This window comes from Oryx dammah, unplaced genomic scaffold (assembly GCF_014754425.2).
Source record: "Oryx dammah isolate SB20612 unplaced genomic scaffold, SCBI_Odam_1.1 HiC_scaffold_17, whole genome shotgun sequence".
In the NCBI taxonomy this organism is placed as follows: Eukaryota; Metazoa; Chordata; class Mammalia; order Artiodactyla; family Bovidae; genus Oryx; species Oryx dammah.
The window spans coordinates 21,477,370-21,501,748 of NW_024070201.1; the positions used below are offsets into that span (position 1 = coordinate 21,477,370).

General features: G+C 43.9%; 1 protein-coding gene across 3 annotated transcripts in view; it reads left to right on the plus strand.

Annotated features, from left to right (window-relative positions):
• DIXDC1 (DIX domain containing 1) overlaps positions 1–24,379 on the plus strand; it is a 70,979-nt gene that overhangs the window by 17,847 nt on the left and 28,753 nt on the right. For 2 of the 3 annotated variants that reach the window (XM_040257947.1, XM_040257946.1), the window contains 4 exons: positions 13,472–13,601; positions 18,595–18,720; positions 21,389–21,620; positions 22,385–22,492. In XM_040257947.1, coding sequence (XP_040113881.1) covers positions 13,472–13,601; positions 18,595–18,720; positions 21,389–21,620; positions 22,385–22,492 — 596 coding nt within the window. Of the gene's footprint in view, positions 1–13,471; positions 13,602–18,594; positions 18,721–21,388; positions 21,621–22,384; positions 22,497–24,379 lie in introns of those variants that run through there. The other variant, XM_040257949.1, reaches the window with a different exon arrangement.

The window sequence follows — 24,379 nt, forward strand, 5'->3', positions numbered from 1 at the left end:
TTCGCACGGGGTCCCTTTCCTGAAGCCTCCTTCGCTCTCCCTGTCCCTTTCACTCTCAACAGACAGACCTGCCCACTTCATCATGGGCAGTGGGATCTGAGCTCCTTCAAGAGCCCTCTTCTTCACCTCCTTGCTTCCCCACAGAGGTCCCTACTCCTGCCTCTTGTCATCAGAGCAGGAAGAGGCCTCTTCCCCTCCTCTGAAGCCTCGCCGCCTCATTCCTGCGGTCTGTTTGTATCTGCTTCTCCTTCACCAGTCCGTCATCTCAGCCTGCAGGTGTCCTCTCATCCCGAAGTCCCTCATTCCTTCCCACCGTCCTCTCCAGTGAGTACCGCTCTCCCCCCTGCCCCCACCACTCTCTGTTTTCCTGCTTCCTGACATCTTCTCCCTGCCATCTGACTTTTCACCCCGCCATGCTCTGATGTCAGTTCTCAGAAAGGTCACCAAAGCTTCTTAAATGTTAAATGAAGTGGGTTTTCCAGTCCTCAGTCTGACTTTCTACCGCATTTAACCTTCTTGTCAATGTCCTGACATTCTCTGGTCTTGGATTCCCACATGACACTTTCTCCTGATTCTTCTCCTCTCCCTCTGATTGTGTGTTCGAAAATAATTTTTTTTTTTTTCCTGAATCTCAGTTCCTCCACCAGGGATAGAACCTGCATCACAGCAGTGAAAATGTGGAATTCTAACCACCAGGCCACCAGGGAACTCCCCAAAATAATTCTTTTGCTGCTCACTTCACTTGTCCCTTTGATGTTGATGTACCCCAGCCTCTGCACTGAGTATTCCTTCCTTTTCTCTCATTGTGTGCTTTTCTTTTCTTTTTTTTTCTTTTTAATATTTTTTTATTTACTGAGCCGCACTGGGCCTCAGTTGTGGCACTCAAGATCTTTGATCTTTGTTTCGGCATGTGGAATCTTTAGTTGTGGCTTGTGAACTCATAGTTGTGGCATGTAGGATGTACTTCCCTCTCTGACCAGAGATGAAACCCAGGCCCTCTGCGTTGGGAGTGCAGAGTCAGTGGACCACCGGGGAAGTCCCTGTATGCTTTCTTTGCTATAATAGAAATAATACATTCTTTAGAGTAAGATGGAGTGGGTTCAGATTCCATATTCACCTCTTAGCAGCGCCGTTATCTGGAGCAAGTTTTCCTATATGGGACTGATAATATCAACGTTATTGACTGGGTATGAGGATTAAAGGTGATGCATATCGAGGGCTTCATTCAGCAGCTGATAGGGACAAGCACTCAGTGAATTTTCATCTTCTTCTTTCCCTTCGGTACCCTCCCCCAACTCCCTACTCTCTTTCCTGTTGAATAGCTTCTTGTCGTTTGACTTATTTTGGGGAGTGCTGTAAAGCCCAGGATGTGAAGTCAGCGTTGGGTTGAGATCCTTGTTCTTACCTGTCCTGTGACCCTGGGCTCATTGCTGCTCTGAACCTTGGTTTCCACATCTGTAATACGGTGATAGTAGTTCCACATCTCTGATCAGTGTTGAAGGGGGGAGTAAATATTTATATATTTGACCCTTGAACAACATGGGGGTTAGGGGTGCCACCCCCATGCATTGTGGAAAACTGTGTTGCCTAGAGTCAGCCTTTTGTACCCACGGTTCCTTCGCAAGTGCATCAGCGGACCGTAGATCATATAGTACTATAGTATTTACACTGAAAAAAATCTGTGTAAGTGGATCCATGCAGTTCAAACCTGTGTTGTTCAAGCGTCAACTGTATATACACACACTATATATATATATATATATATATATGACAAGACGTGGTTCAGTGCCCAGCACAGCACCCGGCACGCAGTAAGCTCTCAGCAGATGGTGTTGTTATCCCAGAGCTGTCCCTGTTCTCTCACACACACATACTCTCAAACATCTCACTCCCACCCCACACCCATCTCTTGTGCCCTGGACCTGGATTTTGCCAGCTGGCGGCAGAACATCTCTAGTCTGATGTTTTGCAGATGGCTCAGGCTCTTGTTCAAAACCGAACTGTTTGCTTTGCCGCCCCCCTGCCCCCCAATACTTGCTCTTCACACGCTCTCCTCTCAGTTAAAGCATCACCATCCATTCAGGTGTGACTTTTTGGACCGTCTCTCTTGTTGTTATTGCCTGCCTCTTGGCAGTCATCTCTCTGACTTATTTCTGCAGTTTATCCTTTTCTCACTGTACTGCTTCAATTTAGGCTCTCATATTCTAGTGCGTCAGAGTGACCTTTCTAAGATACAAGTCTCACAGTTTCACTTTCCTGTTACAAGGCTCCATGCTTTCCTGTTAAAACTCTTTAAGACTTAAATCTAAGTTCTGCTAGGTCTTGTGCTGACCTATTTCTCTATCAATGCCTCCTGCCACTCACAGCTCAGCCCATACACAAATTTGTTAAATGGCCATTCCTCCAAGATACCATATACCTTCAGGCTCTTCCTTTCTTTTTTAAAAAATCACCCCTCCCTGGGTTGTCCTTCTATTCCCCAACTGGCAAATATCCTTAAAGAATAGATGAATGTCTTCTTCCCTCTTGACCCTCCTGTGATGTCCTCATCCTTTCATCCTGTTACTCCTTTTGTGCATGGATAGCATTTTAAAAAACATTTCTCCATTGTTGCAGTGATCATTTTGTATCAGAGTTATTTATATGCCTGTAAACAGTGGGCCTGGCACAATGCCTGACAATGTTGGTTGAATTTGAATAAATGAATACATGAAATGATAGGGTCTGGAAGTATCTTGTGAGATGGGATCTAATAAGTTGAAATTTGTTAAATATGCATCAAGAAGGCCAGTTATACAAGAATGAAAATGGAAGAGATTGGCCTCACAGCAGAATATGTCAAAAATTTGGGAAGGGGAGTTGGTTGATAATACTGTGTGAGTCAACAGTGTGAGGTGGTAACAAAAAAAGAAGAAGAAGAGGAAGAATGGGAAGAGAGGGAAAAAGAGTGTGAAATGTCTTGGATGAGAAAGTTGACTGATTTTATAGCCAGAGTATTGTGTTTGGTTCTAAGTATTACAGTTTTAGAGGGATTTTTATGGCAGAAAGTGAAGAGGAACTATAAAGCCTCTTGATGAAAGTGAAAGTGGAGAGTGAAAAAGTTGGCTTAAAGCTCAACATTCAGAAAATGAAGATCATGGCATCCAGTCCCATCACTTCATGGGAAATAGATGGGGAAACAGTGGAAACAGTGTCAGACTTTATTTTTTTGGGCTCCAAAATCACTGCAGATGGTGACTGCAGCCATGAAATTAAAAGATGCTTACTCCTTGGAAGAAAAGTTATGACCAACCTACATAGCGTATTCAAAAGCAGAGACATTACTTTGCCAACAAAGGTCCATCTAGTCAAGGCTATGGTTTTTCCAGTAGTCATGTATGGATATGAGAGTTGGACTGTGAAGAAAGCTGAGCGCTGCAGAATTGATGCTTTTGAACTGTGGTGTTGGAGAAGACTCTTGAGAGTCCCTTGGACTGCAAGGAGATCCAACCAGTCCATTCTGAAGGAGATCAACCCTGGGATTTCTTTGGAAGGAATGATGCTAAAGCTGAAACTCCAGTACTTTGGCCACCTCATGCGAAGAGTTGACTCATTGGAAAAGACTCTGATGCTGGGAGGGATTGGGGGCAGGAGGAGAAGGGGACGACCGAGGATGAGATGGCTGGATGGCATCACTGACTCGATGGATGTGAGTCTGAGTGAACTCTGGGAGTTGGTGATGGACAAAGAGGCCTGGCGTGCTGCGATTCATGGGGTCGCAAAGAGTTGGACACGACTGAGCGACTGAACTGAACTGAACTGAGGTCAGAATAGCAATAATTCTTGAAACCGTTTTGTTTTTAAGATTTTGGGGAAGAAATTCTAAAAATAGACAAACTGGTAGCTAACATGATGAAAAAGGAGGAAGCACAAATATATAAAATAAAAAAATGACAGTGGAGAAATAACCGTTGAAACAAACAAAACTGTAAGAGTCTTTGCATATCTGTGCAAATAAACTTTAAAACCTTGATGAGATTAATAATTTGTAAGGGAAATTCTGATTACTAAAATTAGTAGAGGATATTTAAACAGACCAATTTCTGTGAAAGAAATAGAGAACTTTAATAAGGAACTATTCCTCAAAAAAAAGTACCAGCCTAGATTATTTCACAGGGGAATTCTACCAAACCTCTACTTATCAGATTGCCCCAGTGCTCTACAGATGATGTCAGAGAATGAAACTAAGGAGAAACTTGCTCCTTCTTTTTAAAAATATATCTACCTGGTAGTGCCAAAAAGGAAACTACAGACAAATATTACTTATGAAATACCTATGAAAAGAAGAAAATACCTATGGAAAGAAGAAAATACCTATGAAAAGAAGACCCCCGTGGCTCAGTGGGTAAAGAATCTACTTTCAGTGCAGGAGACAGAGGAGACATGGATTTGATTCCTGGCTGTGGAAGAGTCCTTGGAGGAGGGAATAGCTACCCACTCCAGTATACTTGCCTGGAAAATCCCATGCACAGAGGAGCTACAGTTCATGGTGCCCCAAAGAGTCAGACATGACTGAACAACTGAGCAACCACAAAAAAGCACAACAAACGTAGTACTAATATAGCTCTAATATATATTTTATTAGTGAACAAAGTTCAACATCACATTAAAGTGTAATTCATTATGATCAAGTAGGGTTAACCACAGGAATGCAAGGTAGGCTCATTATTAAGAAATCCATGTATTCCATAATAATAGAATATTATCAGGAAAAATAATCAGAATTGTCTCCGTAAATTATGACAAAACTTTCATCAAAATTCAACATCCGTTTGTTATAAAACCACTGAAGCAAATAAGACTTGCTTGGGAACAGAGCGGTGATGGTGTAATTCGAGATTCTCCCTGGGATTGTCCTCACGGCCACATACTTCTTCATTCCAGAAATGGCCACTGCACGCATCCATGGATTCACTCATGGGAGCAGGGGGAAAAGGGTTGCCCGTTATTCACATTGGTGAAATCTGATGGAAAGAGATAAGTGCATCTCTGGAGTTAAGCATCACTATGTGTTGAATGGTTTGGAGAACACTGATTAAGAAAGCATTTTCCTTATTGATGAGAAATAACTCAGTTATGCGTGTCTACCCCTGTTAGAAGGTTATGCAGTGTATTGTGTAGCATGCAGTATATTTTGTAGAGCATGATAAAAATAAAAGAAAAAAGTAAAAGAAAAAAAAGAAAATAATACTTGATGGATTCTTTCTTAACGTGATAAAAATTTATATACTTTATTCCAGAAACCATTCACTTTCTAAACTGGGAAACACTTCAAGTATTTTCTGAGTCCAGAAACAAGGGAAGAATGCTCAGTATCTCCACTACTAGTCAGCATGGTACCAGAAGTATATAGAAATGGATTAGAGACATAAAGCTTAATAAAGAATATTTCTTTTTGTAGATGATGTGGTAATAATTCTGGAAATCATTGAGAATTATTGATAAAACTCAATGAAACTCAATAAAAGATAACAGAGTATAAAATGAACCTACTGAAATTAACAGCTTTCACATACACAGAGTAACCAATTAGAGAAAGTGATGGTAGAGAAAACCCCATTTAATCACAATTAAGAAGAATTCAATACTTAGAAATGAACTTAACAGGAAATGTATATAACTTACAGGAGGAAAACTCTAAAACTCTTCAGAAAGACTCATTTGAACAAATGAAAGACATCCCTTATTCTTGAGTAGGATGGTTCAACAACATAAAAATGACAATTCTCCCTATATCAATTTATAAATTTAATATAATCCCAAAAAAGTTCTAATGGACTTTTTTTTGAAAGTTAGATAAATATATACTGAAGTTTGTATGGAGAAATAAATTTGTAAGAATAGTCAAGAAAATATTTAAAAAAGAGAAAAATTTCAGAGGGGGGGACCAGTTGTATCAGATCTTAAATTATACTATAAAACCTCTACAAATAAAACATTTTGGTACTGGTACATGAATGAGCAAATATACAAGTGATACAGACTGTGAAGTCCAGGAAGAGACCCAGGAACTATGGAAATTTAGTGTATGATAAAGGCAGCATTGAGAGCAGGAGGAGAAGGGGACGACAGAAGATGAGAGGGCTGGATGGCATCACTGACTCGATGGACGTGGGTTTGGGTGGACCCCGGGAGTTGGTGATGGACAGGGAGGCCTGGTGTGTTGTGGTTCATGGGGTTGCAAAGAGTTGGACACGACTGAGCGACTGAACTGAACTGAAAGGCAGCATCTCAAATCCCTGGGGTAAAGATTGACTTTAGTAAATGGTGCTGGAACAACTGGGTAGCCATTTAAAAGAAAAAGTTAAGTTGGATCTATATCTCACATTATACGGAAGAATAAATTCCAGATGGAACAGGGATCTGAATGTAAGCAATTTTGAAACCATATGAGAACTAGAGAAAAAGCAGAAGTGAATTCTTCTCTCATGTTAGCGTAGGGAAAGCCTTTCTAGCCATCACTCAAAATTCAGAGGAATGAAATATCAGTAATTTGATTATATAAAAATAAAATCCTTTTCATAGCCAGAAAACCACCATAAACTAAGTCAAAAGATGACTGATAGGGACTTCCCTGGTGCTCCAGGGCTAAGACTGCACACTCCCAATGCAGGAGGCCTGGGTTCAATCCCTGGTCAGGATCTAGATCCCACATACTGCAACTAGAAGTTCCTGCGTGCCTCAACTAAAGACCCCATGTGCTGCAACTGAGACCCAGCACAGCTGAAGAAATGTGTGTGTGCGCTCAGTCACTCAATCGTGTCCGACTCTGCAACCCTGTGGACTATAGCCCACCAGGCTCCTCTGTCCATGGGATTCTCCAGCCAAGAATACTAGAGTGGGTTGCCTTTCTTTACCACTGCACCACCAGGGAGGCAGCCAAATAAATAAATATAAATATCCCCAAAGAGAGATCACTGACAAACTGGGAAATCTCTGTAACATATATCAAAGACAAAAGGGTAACATTTCTAATACATAAAGAGCTCTTAAAATGAAGGTACAAAAGATAGAAAAATGGGAGAGATGTGAACAGATAATTCATGTACATATACAAAATATGTAAAAATAAGGATGAATTTAAATTGAATTCTTAAACCTACCAAAAGAGGCTCAAATTCATAACTAAAGAAATTTAAACAGCACTAAGATACAATTTGTCACCTATCATTAGCAAAATTTAAAAGTGTGACAACATATTCTATTGGCAAGATTGTGGGAAAATGCACTCTCATGCATTGCTGATGGGAATGCAAATAGATACAATGCTTTTGGTGGGGAATTTGGCAATACTTAATGAAGTTATCTACTTAATGTATCTATATTCACCTAGCCATCTTCTTTGAATCCACCCTGAAGATAGACCTCGATCAACATGAAAATACATATGCATAACAGTTATTCATTGCTGCACTGTTTGTAACTGCAAAATATTGAAAAAAAAACCCTGAATTCGCATATATAGAAGACTGATTGACTAAATCATGATATATCTACATAATGGAGTACCACGTAGCTGTAAGATAAGGAAGATTTCTAGACCAATATGGAATGATTTCCACAATATATTATGCAAATATTAATTGAAGCGAAGTGAAAAACGCAGGCGTAAAAAGAATGTGTGTGTGTTAGTTGAGTCTGACTCTTTGCGAATGGACTGTAGCTTACCAGGCTCCTCTGTTGATGGAATTCTCCAGGCAAGAATACTGGAGTGGGTTGCCATGCCCTCCTCCAGGGGATCTTCCCAACCCAATCTTGAACCTGGGTCTCTGCATTGCAGGCAGATACTTTACCATCTGAGCCACCAGGGGATATCAGTGTTTAATGCTATTTTGGGGACTTCCCTGGTACCCAGTGGCCAAGACTGCAAGCTCCCAATGCAGGGGACTTGGGTTTGTTCCCTGGTCAGGGAACTAGATCCCACGTGCAACGAAATTTGAAGATCCCACATGCTGCAACCAAGACCCAGCAGGGCCCAGTAAAAAAAAAAAAAAAAAAAAATTACTATGCTATTTTTCACATAAGAAAAGGGAAATAAATAAAATATACATATATCTTTTTTTCCAGATAATGTAGAACAAATCAGATCGGTTATCTATGGGAGTGGATAGGAATAGGGTGGAAAGACTAGAGAAAAGGGAGTGGAGTAGAGAGAAAGATGGAGGTATGACACTTCTGAATGTATGTTTTTCTATAGCTCTGACTTTTAGAATCATGTTAATCTTTCTCCTGCCCCCAAATTAATTAAAATCAACCAAAATGTTAGGACAACCCAAAATGGTCTACCAATTGTAATCAATGTACTTAACTGTATTACAAATTAATAACATAACCACACTGAAGGCAGAGGATAGAAAAGAATTAACCTAAGTCACTCTGGAATCAGTATTTTGAGTATACACTGTAAGGCTAAAGACAGAAAGGACTATATATACTTGAATATCAATTTCTGGCTGGTAAATTTATTTTTCTATGACCTGGCATAGCCCAATAGATAAATATTTTTTAAAAAGACTATACTAATCCATATAAGGTATGGAACAGCACGTCAAAGTTTGATGTGTTTTCTAGGACTGAGGAAATATTGTAAATATATTGTGGATAGAATCAGGTTTCTCACTGTGGGGAAAAAGGAGTTACAAATAAGGAAAAGGAAAAAGAGAGATGAACCCTGTGGTGCTGGGCTAGAGGCAGGATCAGGATAATTCATGGTCTATTTCTCCATCTGTCTGTCAAGATAAGTAGATGGAAGTATGTGTCTAGGTGTGATACATACCTGTATTTCCTACTCTACTCCTGAGAGGGCCCAGAATGTTACCCCAGTGGGATGAGTATACCTCATGCCCAAATTTTGATTTCTGAAAACTACTCTCCAAGAAGAGGAGCCAAAAGTGATTTCTTTTGGCAAATAGCTGATGACAGAGCTGGAGCAGAGGAAATACAAGATGAGGGGATCTTGTCAAAATACAGGTTCTAATTCATTAGAACTGGAGCAGAGTCTGAGATTCTGCATTTCCATTCTATTCTGCATATTCTATTCCACTGCACTTGAAGTGTGTTGATTCACAGTGGTACGCGAGCGTCTGCTTTTCTGAGAGGCCCCTGGTGATGATGCTGCTCGTCTGCAGAGCGCTCTTTGATTAGCAGATGGCTCCCTAGTTATAGGTTATTACACAGGAGACTCCCAGCACTGGCTGTGGAGGGAGAAGTGGTTTAGGCTAAGGTAACCTCCATTCCGAGAGTTTTGGTGAGGTTGTTTAAACCTCAGGGATGCATTTATTTAGGTGACAGTGTGGTAGAGTGGAAAGAGCACTGGTTTGGGAGTCAGAGTGAATCTCATATTCATAGTTTACAGTCTGGGTGGCCTTGAACTTTATTTCACCATTTTGGAGTCTTGGGTTTGCAGTTAGCAAAATAGATACAGTAAAAATTTCCCTGGCAGCTTAGCATTAGAGAAATTGTGTCTAAAGGACCTAGCATAGCTCTAGACACAGAGTAGGTATTCAGAAAAGTGGTGACAATTATTATCACTTATGCAATAGAATTGGAGAAGGCAATGGCACCCCACTCCAGTACTCTTGCCTGGAAAATCCCATGGATGGAGGAGACTGGTGGGCTGCAGTCCATGGGGTCGCTGAGAGTCGGATATGACTGAGTGACTTCACTTTGACTTTTCCCTTTCGTGCACTGGAGAAGGAAATGGCAACCCACTCCAGTGTTCTTACCTGGAGAATCCCAGGGACGGGAGAGCCTGGTGGGCTGCCGTCTATGGGGTCGCACAGAGTCGGACACGACTGAAGCGATTTAGCAGCAGCAGCATGCAATAGAATCCTCTTTACTGGAAGCCGAGAACTGTGATTAATGTGCGTGAAAAGTTCTGTGAGGAACCTCAAAGCAGTTTTGCATCAGAGACAACTTACTTCTATTCATTGTCCAAAAGAAGGCTATGATTACTTAAGTAAAATTATCTTGGGCCTGATGAAAAATACTTGTTCTTGTCTTCCCCTGCATAATTAACTTTTAGAATCATCGTTAAGTCTTGGCCTGATGAAATTTGACACATTATTCACCGATTCAAAGAGAGATATGTTGAGCGCCTGTTACTCTGAATCCAACAATCCTGAACTCCTGTAACATCCTGCATGGAGCATCCAGTTGAGAACTGATCCCCTTTGAGCTCACTGTCCTCTTTGCCTCCTTTCCTCAGGAAAGCCCCCTGAGCATGGGGTTCAGATTGAGCTAATACTTCTAGCACCTCGCACACCCCTGTCTTAGTGCTTGTCTCACCAACCTGCAAGCTGCTCCTCCTTCTCCTCTCTTCTCATTTTTTTCTTTCCTGCAACCTTCTTGAAGGCATAAAGCTCTTTGTACCCCCTCACAGAACACTGGCTGCACCCACCTTGTAGTTGAACTGATTGCCTGGCACAGGACAACCTCACGGAGATCAGTGTCTGAGGTGTGTGGGAGGGTCAGGGAAGGCTGCCTGGAAGAGGTGGTGACGCTTGAGCTGAGGTTTAAGAAGAGATGTGAGGCAGGAGGGAGGTAGAGTGGCCGGAAGACATGGCGCGTTTGGGGCACTGCACATGGTTTGGACCAGCCTTAAACGTGGGGGTTGGGGGGCAAGTGTGAATGGATAAGCAAAGCTGGAGGAGAGGTAAGGACTAGTGCCCGACAGACTGAAGAGCAGCTGAGGAGACTGGGTTTTATGCTGAGGGTAATGACAGGCCAGTGAAGGATTTCAAGCAGGAATGTGTAGGGGGAGGGTTGAGGGTGATACTCAATAGAGGGAAGTGGGGTAGGGATTTTGATGTAAACTAGGTAATCAGACCCAGCTGTTACCCTGACACCTTTGTGGCCTGGAGCAGAGTGGTTTGCCCTGGAGGCACCCTTTGCCTGTCCTGCCGTTTTGGCTGAACGGTAGGAGCTCACCTGGACAGGAATCTGGCCCGTGAGAAAGCAGAAGGCGCAGCCGCCTCTAGCCTGCAGAGTGAGTGGATAGCAGGAGGCCCTTGGACCACCTGTACTGGGTTTGCTAACCAGGTCTGCCATGGCATAGGGACGGAGACTTTGGAGAAGTTATGTGATTTCTCTGAACCTCATCCACAGAACGGAGATAATACCAGCCCTTCAGTGCTTCTATGAGAACTGAATTAGATGATGATAATGAAAATAATGATGACCATTTAGTAAACATCAACCGTGTGGCTGCGTTCTAAGTATATTGTTGTTGTGTTGCTTAGTTGCTAAGTTGTGTCCAGCTCTTTTGTTACCCCACAGGGTGTAGCCTGTCAGCCCTCCTCTGTCCACAGGATTTCCCAGGCAAGAATACTGGTGTGGGATGCCATTTCCTACTCCAGGGAATATTCCCGACCCAGGGATTGAACCCAGACCTCCTGCACTGGCAGGCAGATTCTTTACCACTGAGCCATCAGGGAAGCCCTCCAGATACATTAGTGAGTCATTAAAAGACATAGAAAACATCAAAAGTAGTGTTTAATTCATGACTCAGTTCAGTTCAGTTCAGTCGCTCAGTCGTGTCCAACTCTTTGCGACCCCATGAATTGCAGCACGCCAGGCCTCCCTGTCCATCACCAACTCCCGGAGTTCACTGAAACTCACGTCCTTTGAGTTGGTGATGCCATCCAGCCATCTCATCATCTGTCGTCCCCTTCTCCTCCTGCCCCCAATCCCTCCCAGCATCAGAGTCTTTTCCAGTGAGTCAACTCTTGGCATGAGGTGGCCAAAGTACTGGAGTTTCAGCTTTAGCATCATTCCTCCCAAAGAACACCCAGGACTGATCTCCTTTAGAATGGACTGGTTGGATCTCCTTGCAGTCCAAGGGACTCTGAAGAGTCTTCTCCAACAACACAGTTCAAAAGCATCAATTCTTTGACACTCAGCTTTCTTCACAGTCCAACTCTCACATCCATACGTGACTACTGGAAAAACCATAGCCTTGACTAGACAGACCTTTGTTGGCATCATGGTAGGTACTCAATAAATACGAGATTTTTTCCCCTACCTCCTGCTGATCATTGCACGTCCTACAGTTTGTCAGTAGCTGATAGAACATTGCCTTAGCACTGCCTTCAAAGGACTTTATTTATTCCCACAAATTGACGTAGAGAAAATAGTGAAGATTTAATTTAAGTTCAGGAAGCAGCCAGTGAGTAATTTCCGATATCATTTCACCAAGGAAGTACTTGGAGCTTAAAAATCAACTGTACTTTAACCAAATTATAATTTGATACTGTTAGCCCTTGAATTTAATTTTCAGGTTCAGAGTCTTGGGCTTCTACAGACATCAGCCAGAACTGCTGCCTGTACTATGACCTTGCTCTTGTGCTATTTTGATATCTGGTGCCCAAATAATCAGAATGAACACCTGAATATACAAGCCCTGTTTAAAATGGAATATGAAAGGTTATCTAAGTGTTGCCATGAGTTATGTGTCCTGCCTGAGTTTGACAGGTTTCTGATGGTACTGGACCATAAGTGTTGTCTGGAAAAAAAAAAAAAGAAGGCTCCCCCGACCCCGACCCCAGTCTTCAGGAACTCTGCTCATCCTAGCCTTTCTTTTTCTTTCTTTGTGCAGGTTTCAGGTAACCAGATCCTCTTTGACAACATAAAGCCTGGATTAAAGCTAACTCTGTAGCAATCCCAGGATTATGGGCTCAGGAGGATAAATCCCGGGTTGATTTCAGTTAAATCTCTTTGTGAAGAAAGCAGCTATGAGAGGCAGTTCTGAGACTGGTTTAACTGTGGATTCCTAGCTCCCCAGGATCAGTTCTTAGGGATGTTACAGGCCATTGTGCACACGGGACACAAGACATCGTTCCTGGGAAGCGCAGTGGGGCACTGGCAGCTCTCATCACACTTGAAAACGGGCTGGCTGTGCTTCTGGCCCGGCTTTATTCCTGGTCGACAGAGCTAAAGTCAGGGAAAGCAGGAGTCACTGTCGCCGAAACGCTCATCTGTGTACGTTGCCCACACCACCACCCGAGTCAGAGCGTAGCTCATCCCGGAGACTAGCATAAAACCAGAGAATTTTAGAGCATGCTCCATGTCTAACCATCTTTCTTTCCTTAAAACCTTCTCCTCCTCCCTCTGGGTATAGACTGCTCAGTTGCTCAGTTGTGTGCAAGTCTTTGCGACCCCATGAACTGTAGCCCGCCAGGCTCCTCTGTGCCTGGAAGTGTCACGGCAAGAATTCTGGAGCGAGTTGCCATTTCCTGCTCCAGGGGATCTTCCTCACCCAGGGATTGAACCTGTGTCTCTTGCAACCCCTGTATTGGCAGGCGAATTCTTTTATCACTGGGCCACCTGGGAAGTCGGGTTAGATCGCCCAGTCTCTAATGCTGCCTTAGAGGGTGCAGGGAAGAGGATATAAGTAACATGCAACCTTTCCTTATCTCCCACTTTCATTTTCCAGCAACAGCTGCAGGCGTACGTGGCCTGGGTGAACGCGCAGCTGAAGAAGAGGCCAGCGGTGAAGCCGGTGCAGGACCTGCGACAAGATCTCCGGGATGGGGTGATCCTGGCGTATCTCATTGAGATTGTCGGTCGGTTGACTCTGATGCTAGCTTAAACCAGAGCATGGCCTTTTTACCCTCCATGTGCCCTTCAGAGCAGATTTTTGGTGGTGGTTTAGTCTCTAAGTCGTGTCCAACTCTTGTGACCCCGTGGACTGTAGCCTGCCAGGCTCCTCTGTCCATGAGATTTCCCAGGCAAGAATACTGGAGTGGATTGCCATTTTCTCCTCCAGGCATTCTTCCCCACCCAGGGACTGAACCCTAGTCTCCTGCATTGGCAGGCGGGTTCTTTACCAACTGAGCTACTTCTTTAAAGTCTTATGGAAGTGGAAGTAGGGAAGACTTAAGATACTTGCCCAAGGTTAACTAATTTATTTATTAGTCAGTAAACACTGTGTTCCAGGTGCTGCATTAAACTTTGGGAGTGTGATGAAGAGCACGGTCGTGGCTCTCAAGTCTCCCAATCTAGTTGGAAAGACTGGAGAGCGAAGTCACTTCCAGTAATGTATTTAGTACTGTGATGGGGCAAGCACAGATAAGAGCAGAGGGCGGGCACCTAACCCACTGTTAGGGATTCTAGGATGGCTTGCCAGAAGATCTGATGTCTACACTGAGGCTGGAAAGAGAAGTGGCAGCCAGGCAAAAAGAAAGTGTGTTACCAACAAAAGGACCCGACTAAGATAAGAAGACCTTGTTGAAAAAGCCCAAGAGTTGATGCCTGTCTTTCTTATTAGATGGTATCATAACCTTATTTCCACAGCATTTGTCCACACCTCTTATTATTTCTCTCACCAAATGATAATTGCTTCTTATCTACCTCTCCAGTATAGATTGAGCTCTTTAAGAGCAGGTACAGCGTAATTTTTTTCCCTCTTGTTTCCACGATCCTTAACCAAGTGCCAGACACATAACAGGTACTCAAACATTCATTGACATATTTGAAGGATGTGGGTTTGAGTAATATGTAAGAAGGCAGGCTTGCATCAGGCAGCCTGTCCAGAAATACTTCATTGAGACAGCTCATATATTCATTATTCACTTTTAGTGATAATAACCATGATAATAGTAACAGCAGCTACTGTGTATTGAACACTGTCTCATTTAATTTTACTTAATCATCAATGTTTGAAAAACATAATATTACCCCCATTTCCAGGAGCAGTTTATGTATATATACACACACATATATGTGTGTGTACATATATATGAAGCATTGCTAAAAGCACTACTTTGATTGATTTATGATAATGGATAGCATTTAAGTATTTTACTTATTTTTTGAGATTTAGAAAGGTCTGTCCTTGGAATTTTCCAGGCAGGAATACTGGAGTGGATAGCCTTTCCCTTCTCCAGGGAGTCTTCCCAACCCAGAACCTGGGTCTCCTGCATTGCAGGCAGATTCTTTACTGTCTGAGCCACCAGAGAAACCCTTAAGCAACTTTGCAAGGTCACATAAGAATAGTGGTAAAGGAGAGGTACAAGCCTAGATATACTTTAATTCCAAAGCTAATTTTCAACTTTTAATTTTTCACTCATTTGAACAGATTATCCTGGAAATATAATCAGTTAGAAAATCCAGACAGCACAAGAAGTTAGAAAATCAAAAGCCATTTCCTCCGTCTGTCCCCTTGCCAGTTACTTGTTCTTTCTGGAGGCAGCCAGCGTTAGCAGTTTCTGGCTATTCTTTCCAGAGATATTTAATGGTGCATATACAGGCAATATGAATGTGTATTCTTGTTTTTCAAAACCCAGGCTCTTAAATGCTGCATTCTGTTGCAACTTGGCTGTAGAGAAAATCTCTCTGAATTCACTACTTGAGATTGCGTTCTTTCTTGAGCTGGCCCTCACTGAGCTTTTGATCCTACTACTGTGCCCCTGAAACTGTTCTCCTTGAGGTCACAACTCTGCTCTGTCAAATCCCGTGGCCACGGCTCAGTCCTCATTTTGTTCAGCTTAGCAGAACTTGACACAGTGGATCACTCCCTCCTCCTCCAAACATCTTCCCTCGGTCTCCAGGATCCTGTGGGCTTGAAGGCTTCCTCCTTCCTCACTGGCCTTTCCTGTTCGCTCTGCTGGCTTTCTCCTGTGTGTGTGTGTGTGTGTGTGTGTGTGTGTGTGCGTGTGTGTGTGTGCACGTGCGTGTGCGCGCGTACATGCTTAGTCATGTCTGACTCTTTGTGATCCCATCGACTGTAGCCCGCCAGCCTCCTCTGTCCATGGAATTTTCCAGGCAAGAGTACTGAAATGGGTAGCCACTTCCTACTCTAGAGGATCTTCCCAACCCAGGGATTGAACCCGTGTCTCTTGCATCTTCTGCAGTGGCAGCCGGATTCTTTACCAACCGCACCACCTGGGAAGCCCTCCTGACCTCTAAATGTTGGAAGTTCTCCTTAGAGGTTCAGACCTTAGTTCTTTTGTATATTCTCTATCCCTAAGTGGTCTCTTCCCAAATTTGACTCTTTAGCCCTAAGCTTTTCCTTGAGTTCTAGGAGTGAATATCAGCTTCCTATTCAACTTCTCTGCTTGGATGTCTAAAATGCTACTCTCACTTCACGTGTCCTAATCAGAACTTTTCCTTCACGCCACTGATCCCTCTGTCCTCTGAGATCCTTCATCTGACTAACACATCACAGTACCATTCCCTCAGTTGTTAAAGCAGAACACTTAGAAGTTGTCTTTAATTATTCTCTTTTTCTCATCTGTCGTAGTCAGCCCTTCACATGTGCTGTTTGCTTTATATTAAAAATGTACCTGGTATCTCACTTTTCACCTCTCAGCTTCTTCCCAAACCATCATTATCTCTCACTTGACTATTTTCATTTCCTTTCTAACAGCTCTCCCTGTTTCCTCTTCACAGAATCGATGTCCACATGAAGTCAACTTTTAAAAGCATTAAGCAGGTCAGGTAACTCATCTCACATGCTAGCAAAGTAATGCTCAAAATTATTCAAGCCAGGCATCAATAGAATGTGAACTGTGTGAACTTCCAGATGTTCACGCTGGATTTAGAAAAGACAGAGGAACCAGAGATCAAATTGCCAATATCCACTGGATCATATAAAAAGCAAGAGAATTCCAGAAAAACATCTACTTCTGCTTTATTGAGTATGCCAAAGCTTTTGACTGTGTAGATCACAGCAAACTGTGGAAAATTCTGAAAGAGATGGGAATACCAGACCATCTTACCTGCCTCCTGGGAAATCTGTAGGTCAAGAAGCAACAGTTAGAACCAAACATGGAACAACAGACTGGTTCCAAATCGGGAAAGGAGTACGTCAAGGCTATATATCATTACCTGGCTTATTTAACTTATATGCAGAGTACATCATGTGAAATACCGGGCTGGATGAAGCACAAACTGGAATCAAGATCATGGTATCTGGTTCCATCACTCCATGGCAAATAGATGGAGAAACAATGGAAACAGTGACAAACTATTTTCTTGGGCTCCAGAATCACTGCAGATGGTGACTGCAGCCATGAAATTAAAAGATGCTTGCTCCTTGGAAGAAAAGCTATGACCAACCTAGACAGCATATTCAAAAGCAGAGACATTACTCTGCCAACAAAGGTCTGTCTAGTTCAAGGCTATAGTTTTTCCAGTGGTCATGTGTGGATGTGAGAGTTGGACTATAAAGAAAGCTGAACGCCAAAGAATTGATGGCTTTGAACTGAGGTGTTGGAGAAGACTCTTGAGAGTCCCTTGGACTGCAAGGAGATCAAACCAGTCAGTCATAAAGGAAATCAGTCCTGAATATATATTGGAAGGACTGATGCTAAAGCTGAAACTCCAGTACTTTGGCCACCTGATGTGAAGAACTGACTCATTGGAAAAGACCCTGATGCTGGGAAAGATTGAAGGTGGGAGAAGAAGGGGACGACAGAGGATGAGATGGTTGGATGGCATCACCAACTCGATGGACATGAGTTTGAGCAAGCTCTGGGAGTTGGTGATGGACGGGGAAGCCTGGCATGGTGTAGTCCATGGGGTGGCAAAGAGTTGGACACAACTGAGCGACTGAACTGAACTGAATTGAACTCCCTTACCTCCAAGCCTGCATTTTCTGCCCATTACATATAGAATAAAATTCAAGGTCTTTGCTCTTTTGCTCTAGTTGCCAAAGCCCCACGTGACCTGGCCTTGCTTACCTCTCTACCTGTCCTAGAACTCGACTCCTTGCTCCCTCCACTCCAGCCACAGGGTCTTGTTGCTGTTTCTCAGATAAGCTGATCTCATTCCCGCCTTGGAGTTGGTACTTACCGTTCCTCAGCCTGGAATGCTGTCTCTGCAAATCTTCTCCTCTCTGATTTTATTCAAGTCTCTGCCCAAATGTGTTCAGACAGACCGTGGTTACTCGTCTTTGTTTTTCCTCATAGTACTTATCACTGGGCTTCCCAGATAGTGCTAGTTGTAAAGAATCCACAGGCCAGCACAGGAGACTCAAGAGACCCAGGTTCAATCCCTGGGTGGGGAAGATCCGCTGGAGTAGGAAATGGTACCCCCCTCCAGTATTCTTGCCTGGGAAGTCCCATGGAGAGAGGAGCCTGGTGGACCCCAGTCCGTGGGGTCGCCAAGAGTTGGACGTGACTAGCACAGCATGGCACTTAGCATTACCTGAAATTATGTCAAACATTTATCTGTTATCTTGGTCATCTCTCATCCCTGCAGATATAAACTCTATGATGGAAGGAAAGACAGACAATGTCTTGGTCACTGCTCTTTCTCTGGTGCCTCAAACAGTGCCTGGCACACAGTGGGTGCTCAGTGAATATTTGTTGAATGAATAAATGTACACATAGTAACTTCACAGGCCCCAGGGAATAGATGTGAAAATTCAAAGACCCTCCAGAATGCTTTGATTTTCCTATTTCCCATCAAGATTACAAACACGAAGGCCTAACTCCCTTACATATTTATAGATAATGTTAGTGTTTACATCAAATATTCTCTCTGTGTCTGGCTACTATGAAACTGTGATAGTACTCGTCTCCATAACTTCATGTATTTTCTCTCTTCTAACAGCAGGAGAAAAGCTGAGTGGGGTACAGCTGAGTCCCAGTAACCAACAAGAGATGAAGAATAATGTGGAAAAAGTGTTACAGTTTGTAGCCTCCAAAAAGATTCGTATGCACCAGACTTCAGCTAAAGGTCAGTGCTTCCTTCTGTCCGTGGTGGCTGAGTACACTCATCTTTACCTGGGGATTGCCACCTTCAGAAGAACCATCCACAGTGTAGCTGAGGGCTCAGAGTAGACTGCAGTGGGATTAGGCTGATGACCTCACATCTTTTTCCACATAAGGAAAGTCATCCTCTTGGGGTGGAATAATTATCAAAATCCAGGTGCTTTGGAGACCAGGGTGGAGGTAGAAGCTCTTCATTTTAACTGAATAAAGTTTTGCTTGAGTGTGTGTAGGAAAATTAACAGAAAAGAAATGACAACGTTTGGATATTAATTTTAGAACATCTTGTTTAAGATACCAAACATGAAGATAGATGATATTTTTCTGTGTTCCTAGTGTTTCATGACAGTTATTATCTCAGATCATAATAGCCTACTTTCTTCTATCCAGTTTTCCAGAAGGAAAATATTTGATAGCAGTTTTTTTCTGAACATCACAGGACATCTCCGGGCAGGATCAAAAAGCTCTTTCATCTCTGCATACGCCCTCTCCTGGAGCCAGATGAAGGACAGCTCTCATTGCAGTTTGAGCCCAGGCTGCAGGGGAGAAATGATGTAGCTGTCCTCAGAAGGCACAGGCTCTCTGGTCCTCTCACTCTGACTCTGGAACGGATTATAATCTGGTTTGTTTCAGCCTCAGTTTCTGGGCCTGATTGCCTATGGCTCTGATGAGAATGGAGGTAGGAGGGAGCCCTCCTTTCCATGTTGTTAGTGTTCTCTCTGTTGGGCTCATTCAGGCAGGGCAGTTACTGACCATTGAGAATGTCCTGTAGCAGGTATCAATCCTTTTGGAAACCTTGCATATTTAAAAGGCTGTGAAGCTGAAAAAAATACAGTTTTGTCTATTTTCTGACATTAACCAGACCCATCGTGTTATTTTCTGTCTGCCTTTCTCTCTCTCTCTCTCTTTTTTTTTCCTAGGACAAAATTTAGAATGTCAGATATTTCTCTGATCCAGGCCCCGTGAGGAGTGGGCTTGGGGATCTGGCCCATTAAAGTCAGCTATTTTGAGGGAACAGTCATTCAGGACATCACTGTCTTTTACCTGGAGAAGTGCAATTGCTTCCTAATCAGTCCCACCGCATCCATTTCTGCCCCCCTCCCGTCTGCTCTCCACACTGCAGCCAGAACGATCTTTCTAAGAGTACGATACGCTCATGTCATTCCTCTGCACCTGAGGTCCCTTAAGATAAAACCTAGAGTCCTTTCTCTGGCTTACTATGCCCTTTCTGACCTGACCTCCACTTCATCTCCTTCGTCTTTCCCCCTCTCCCCCTGAACTCTGAACTCTGGCTACACTAAACTGCTTTCTGTTCCTCTTCCAGTGTGTGCCATAGAAATATAAAGTAAGTCACATTCTTGATTTGAATGTGTCTAAATAGCCACATTACAAAAAAGAAATTAGTGGAATTAATTTTGATAATATATTTTATTTAACCCATGTATCCAAAATGAGGGCTTCCCTGGTGGCTCATTGGGTAAAGAATCCACCTGCAATGCAGGAGACCCAGGTTTGATCCCTTGGTTGGGAAGATCCCCTGGAGAAAGAAATGGCAGTCCCACTCTAGTATTCTTACCCGGAGAAGCCCCATGGACAGAGGAACCTGGCGGGCTACAGCCCATGGGGTCTCAAAGAGTTGGATACGACTGAAGTGACTTAGCAGGCATGCATGCATATCCAGAATATGATCAGCTCAACATATAATCAGTGTAAAAAACTATCAGTGAGATATTTTGCATTCTATTTTTTTATACTAAATCTCATGAGATTTTTCATTCAGTTTTTTTTGTGTGTGCTAAGTACACTCACAGCACATTTCAGTTAAGACCACTGCTGCCTTTTAAGTGCTCAACAGCTATGTGTGGCCAGTGGCTCCCATACTGGATGGCATCTACACCTTCATGCCTGCTGTTCCCTCTTCTTGGAATACTCTTTTCCTTCTCTTTCCTCATCTGATGAACCTCTATTGGTCAGTCGAGCCTCAGTTTAGGACTCACCTTGTCTGGAAATCCTTCCCTGAGGCCTCTAAACTAGACAGATGCTTCTCCTCTGAGTTCCCAAAGAATCTTGTGCTTTTCCTATGGTATGAAGGAAATGGCAACCCACTCCAGTACTCTTGGCTGGAAAATCCCATGGACAGAGGAGGCTCTCATGGGGTCACAACAAGTCGGACAAAACTGAGTGACTTCACTTTATGTTATTACATTTTATGGTCATTGCTTTAACTCTTCGGTCTCCCTATTAAACACAGCTTTGTGAGGACAGAGAGCTTGACTGCCTTGCTTTCCTGTTCCCTAGCAGACACTGCAGTGCTCTTGCCTGGAGAATTCTATGGACGGAGGAGCCTGGTAGGCTGCAGTCCATGGGGTCGCTAAGAGTCGGACGCGACTGAGCGACTTCACTTTCACTTTTCCCTTTCATGCATTGGAGAAGGAAATGGCAGCCCACTCCAGTATTCTTGCCTGGAGAATCCCAGGGACGGGGGAGCCTGCTGGGCTGCCGTCTATGGGGTCGCACAGAGTTGGACACGACTGAAGTGACTTAGCAGCAGCAGCAGCAGCAGTTGCATAGGAACCGAGTGCTTCCTCAGCACTCCGCTTCCCTCTTAGGACCTCTTGGTCTGTTCTGATCCTCAGATATCGTGGAAGGCAACCTGAAGTCTATCATGAGGCTGGTCCTGGCCTTGGCAGCTCATTTCAAACCTGGCTCCAGCAGGACAGTGAGCCAAGGACGGGATGCCGGAGCCCCACTGCAGACTCACCAGCCTCACTGTGCCACTGCTGTGGCCCAGGGAGCCGCCGCTGCTCTGGCTGATGTGTGTCATGACATGTCGCGGTCTGGGCGGGATGTCTTTCGATACCGACAGAGGTAAGGATAGAAATCTGGGGATGGGAATTCGACCTGCACTGATATTTCTTCCCTTAAATGATAATTGTGCAGTAGATGGAAATATCACCTAAACAGCCCACATTGCAGAAAAGAGTATGGAGTGGAGGTTGGAGAGGGTGCTCCAAAAGAGAAAAAAAAAAAAAAAACAACCTTTCTTTTAGGCATGTTTATTTTGACTTTTGGAGAAGGGCATGGCAACCCACTCCAGTATTCTTACCTGGAGGATCCCAGGGACAGAGGAGCCTGGCGGACTGCAGTACTTGGGATCACAAAGAATCAGGCACGACTTAAGTGACTTGGCATGCACGGCACGTGCACATTTGGACTTTAGCAGAATGTAAAGGAATCATATGTAATTCTTCTCTCTGGTGCCCAGAGTTTTAAACATATTCCTTTGGCACTGTGTGTTTTCTGCACTGGGAGGTACGTGGGAGCACCATCCCGATTCACCCCGAGTCTCTCCCTGGTGTGTATCCTGAAGGTTGGGTATCCCAGAGAGTCATGGCAGGAGATGCTTTGTGGGTAGTGTGTCAGAGAGGGAGCACGACTCCGAGGTGTTGCAAAGACTGGTGAAATTATTGGTTTCTCTACCTTCCTTGCCAGATTTCAAACGTCTTAAAGGCAGGGGCTTTGCCTCGTCCGTCTTTTTACCCACAAGAGTCCCATAGTGGCATCTATCAGTAGTTCGTGGGTGGGCCCGAAGGACTGACACCCTCTCCTTTATTGGTGCCCTCCGACTTTAGGAACAGTAGCATGGATGAGGAGATTGAGAATCCATGCTGGAGCGTGCGAGCCCTGGTGCAGCAGTATGAAGGACAGCAAAGGTCCCCGTCTGAGTCCAGCTGCTCCAGGTAACCGTGGCCTGAGATTCTTCATTGCTACAGTCCTCAATTCATGGAGGTTCTCAGGGTTGGCAGCTTCAGGTACCCATGCAACAGGCAATAAGGCACCAAAGTCTCTCCTCTTCGCTCAGTTTGTGTGTGGCTCACAAGGGGTAACCCTCAGCACGGCCTTGTGGTTTTGTGTTGGCAAGAGGGCAGGGTGAGATGCTTGTGAATTTCCCACATACCAGTGTTAAGGCTTAGCTGTGTCCACGTCGGGGCATGACTGGGACCTGTCAGCGCCCAGCTGGATCTTTTTGATATTTATTTATCAGCTGCCAGTGTTTATGAGAGCCAGTTCCATTGCACTGTCTTTGTGCCTGAGAAGGTTGTATAAAGCTCGTAGCAAGAGGAAATGAGCAGAGTTGCCTTAGTGCTTTAAGAATGTTTCCAGCTTTCATTTGTAGGGCTGGCAATTGTGGCAGATCAGTACACATTTGAATGGGCTAGCGATGTGAGTGACTGTAGCTGAAAGGCTGTCTATATCCCTTAGAGCCAATTGCAGAGACCAAACCAGGACACAGGGCGCTGATAAAAGCCTGATCAATGCCAGGTATGGTGGCAGAGAAAGACTATTTTCCTGGCTTATGTAAATCACGCTCCTGTAAACACATCCCCAGATGTTGTTATCTTATTTACTAATTTCATTGCAGAATCATATTTAATTTATGCTCTAATGACCTTTTCTCTCATCAACCCAGATTAGTCTGTTCCAGTTAAGCCTAATTGTTCTTTGTCTGACATGTATGTATTTTCTGTCTTTGTTTTCTTCCTCCTATTTCTTTTCTTCATAAAATTCCATCTTAATTTGATGGGCCATTTTCTAATTTGCTTGGAAATTAAATAGAATCCTTTCCATCATTTTAATATACTGATAACCTTGCTTGATTTTTAATTTTCACATTTAATAGATTTTTTATTTTCAAAATTCACACAACATTAAATTAACCATTAATCATTCTAAAGTGTATGATTCAGTGGTATGTAGCACCTTCATTAATATTGTGCAACCATCACCTCTATCCAGTTCAGAGAAATTTGCATCACCCCAGAAGGGAACCTTGTGTCCATTAAGCAGTAGATGTGCTTTTATTGAGAATCTAAACCAGTTTTTCCTTGCTTCTGCTTGGACTATCACTTGGTACAGAATCAAAAGATATTCTGTTGTACAATGAGATCTATTGCTTCCTGTATGGCTACAGGCCTTTTACTTTCCTGTGATTGATAGCGCTTGCCAGAGTTAGAGAAAAAAAAAAAGTCCGGAATTTTTTCCTGAGAGCACCTGCTTCCTTCCTGTCTGGCAGAACTCAAGACTGGGGGCAGGGTATGAGACAGTGTGAATTCGGAGCTGCTGGAAATCGGGCTGCAGTGGCTGGCAGTGACCGTTTTCTAGGAGAGCGTTCAGAGAACAGTTGGTTTTCCTCTTTCTCTTCTTCCTGATTCGGTCGTTTTCTTCTCGGCCACCCTCTCACTCACCTCTTTGGGATGCTCAGTTGGCACCCAGAAGGGTCCGGGACATTTTGCCCTGCTCCTCCCCGCAACCCGCACGCAGTGATCCGTGAAGGCCAGGAGACACCCGGGATGTGACTCAGGAAAGAGTGGCTCAGAAGATAGCCCCTTACGTATGGTCCCCTCCCCCTGCTCCTTGACAGACATCCTGGCAAAGCCCTGCCAGACTGCTCGCCTGTTGCTTCTCAGACCCGTAAACCTCGGGCCAGCCTCTCAGGATCCAAGCAAAAGGCTCCTTAGTTGGGGGGGCGAGGGGGTGGAAAACAAGCGTGAAACGCCCGAGAGGAAGGTTGGGGCGGGTGGAGACCAGCGTTCTGCGGGTTTCCGGGGGAACCCCCTCCCGCGAGG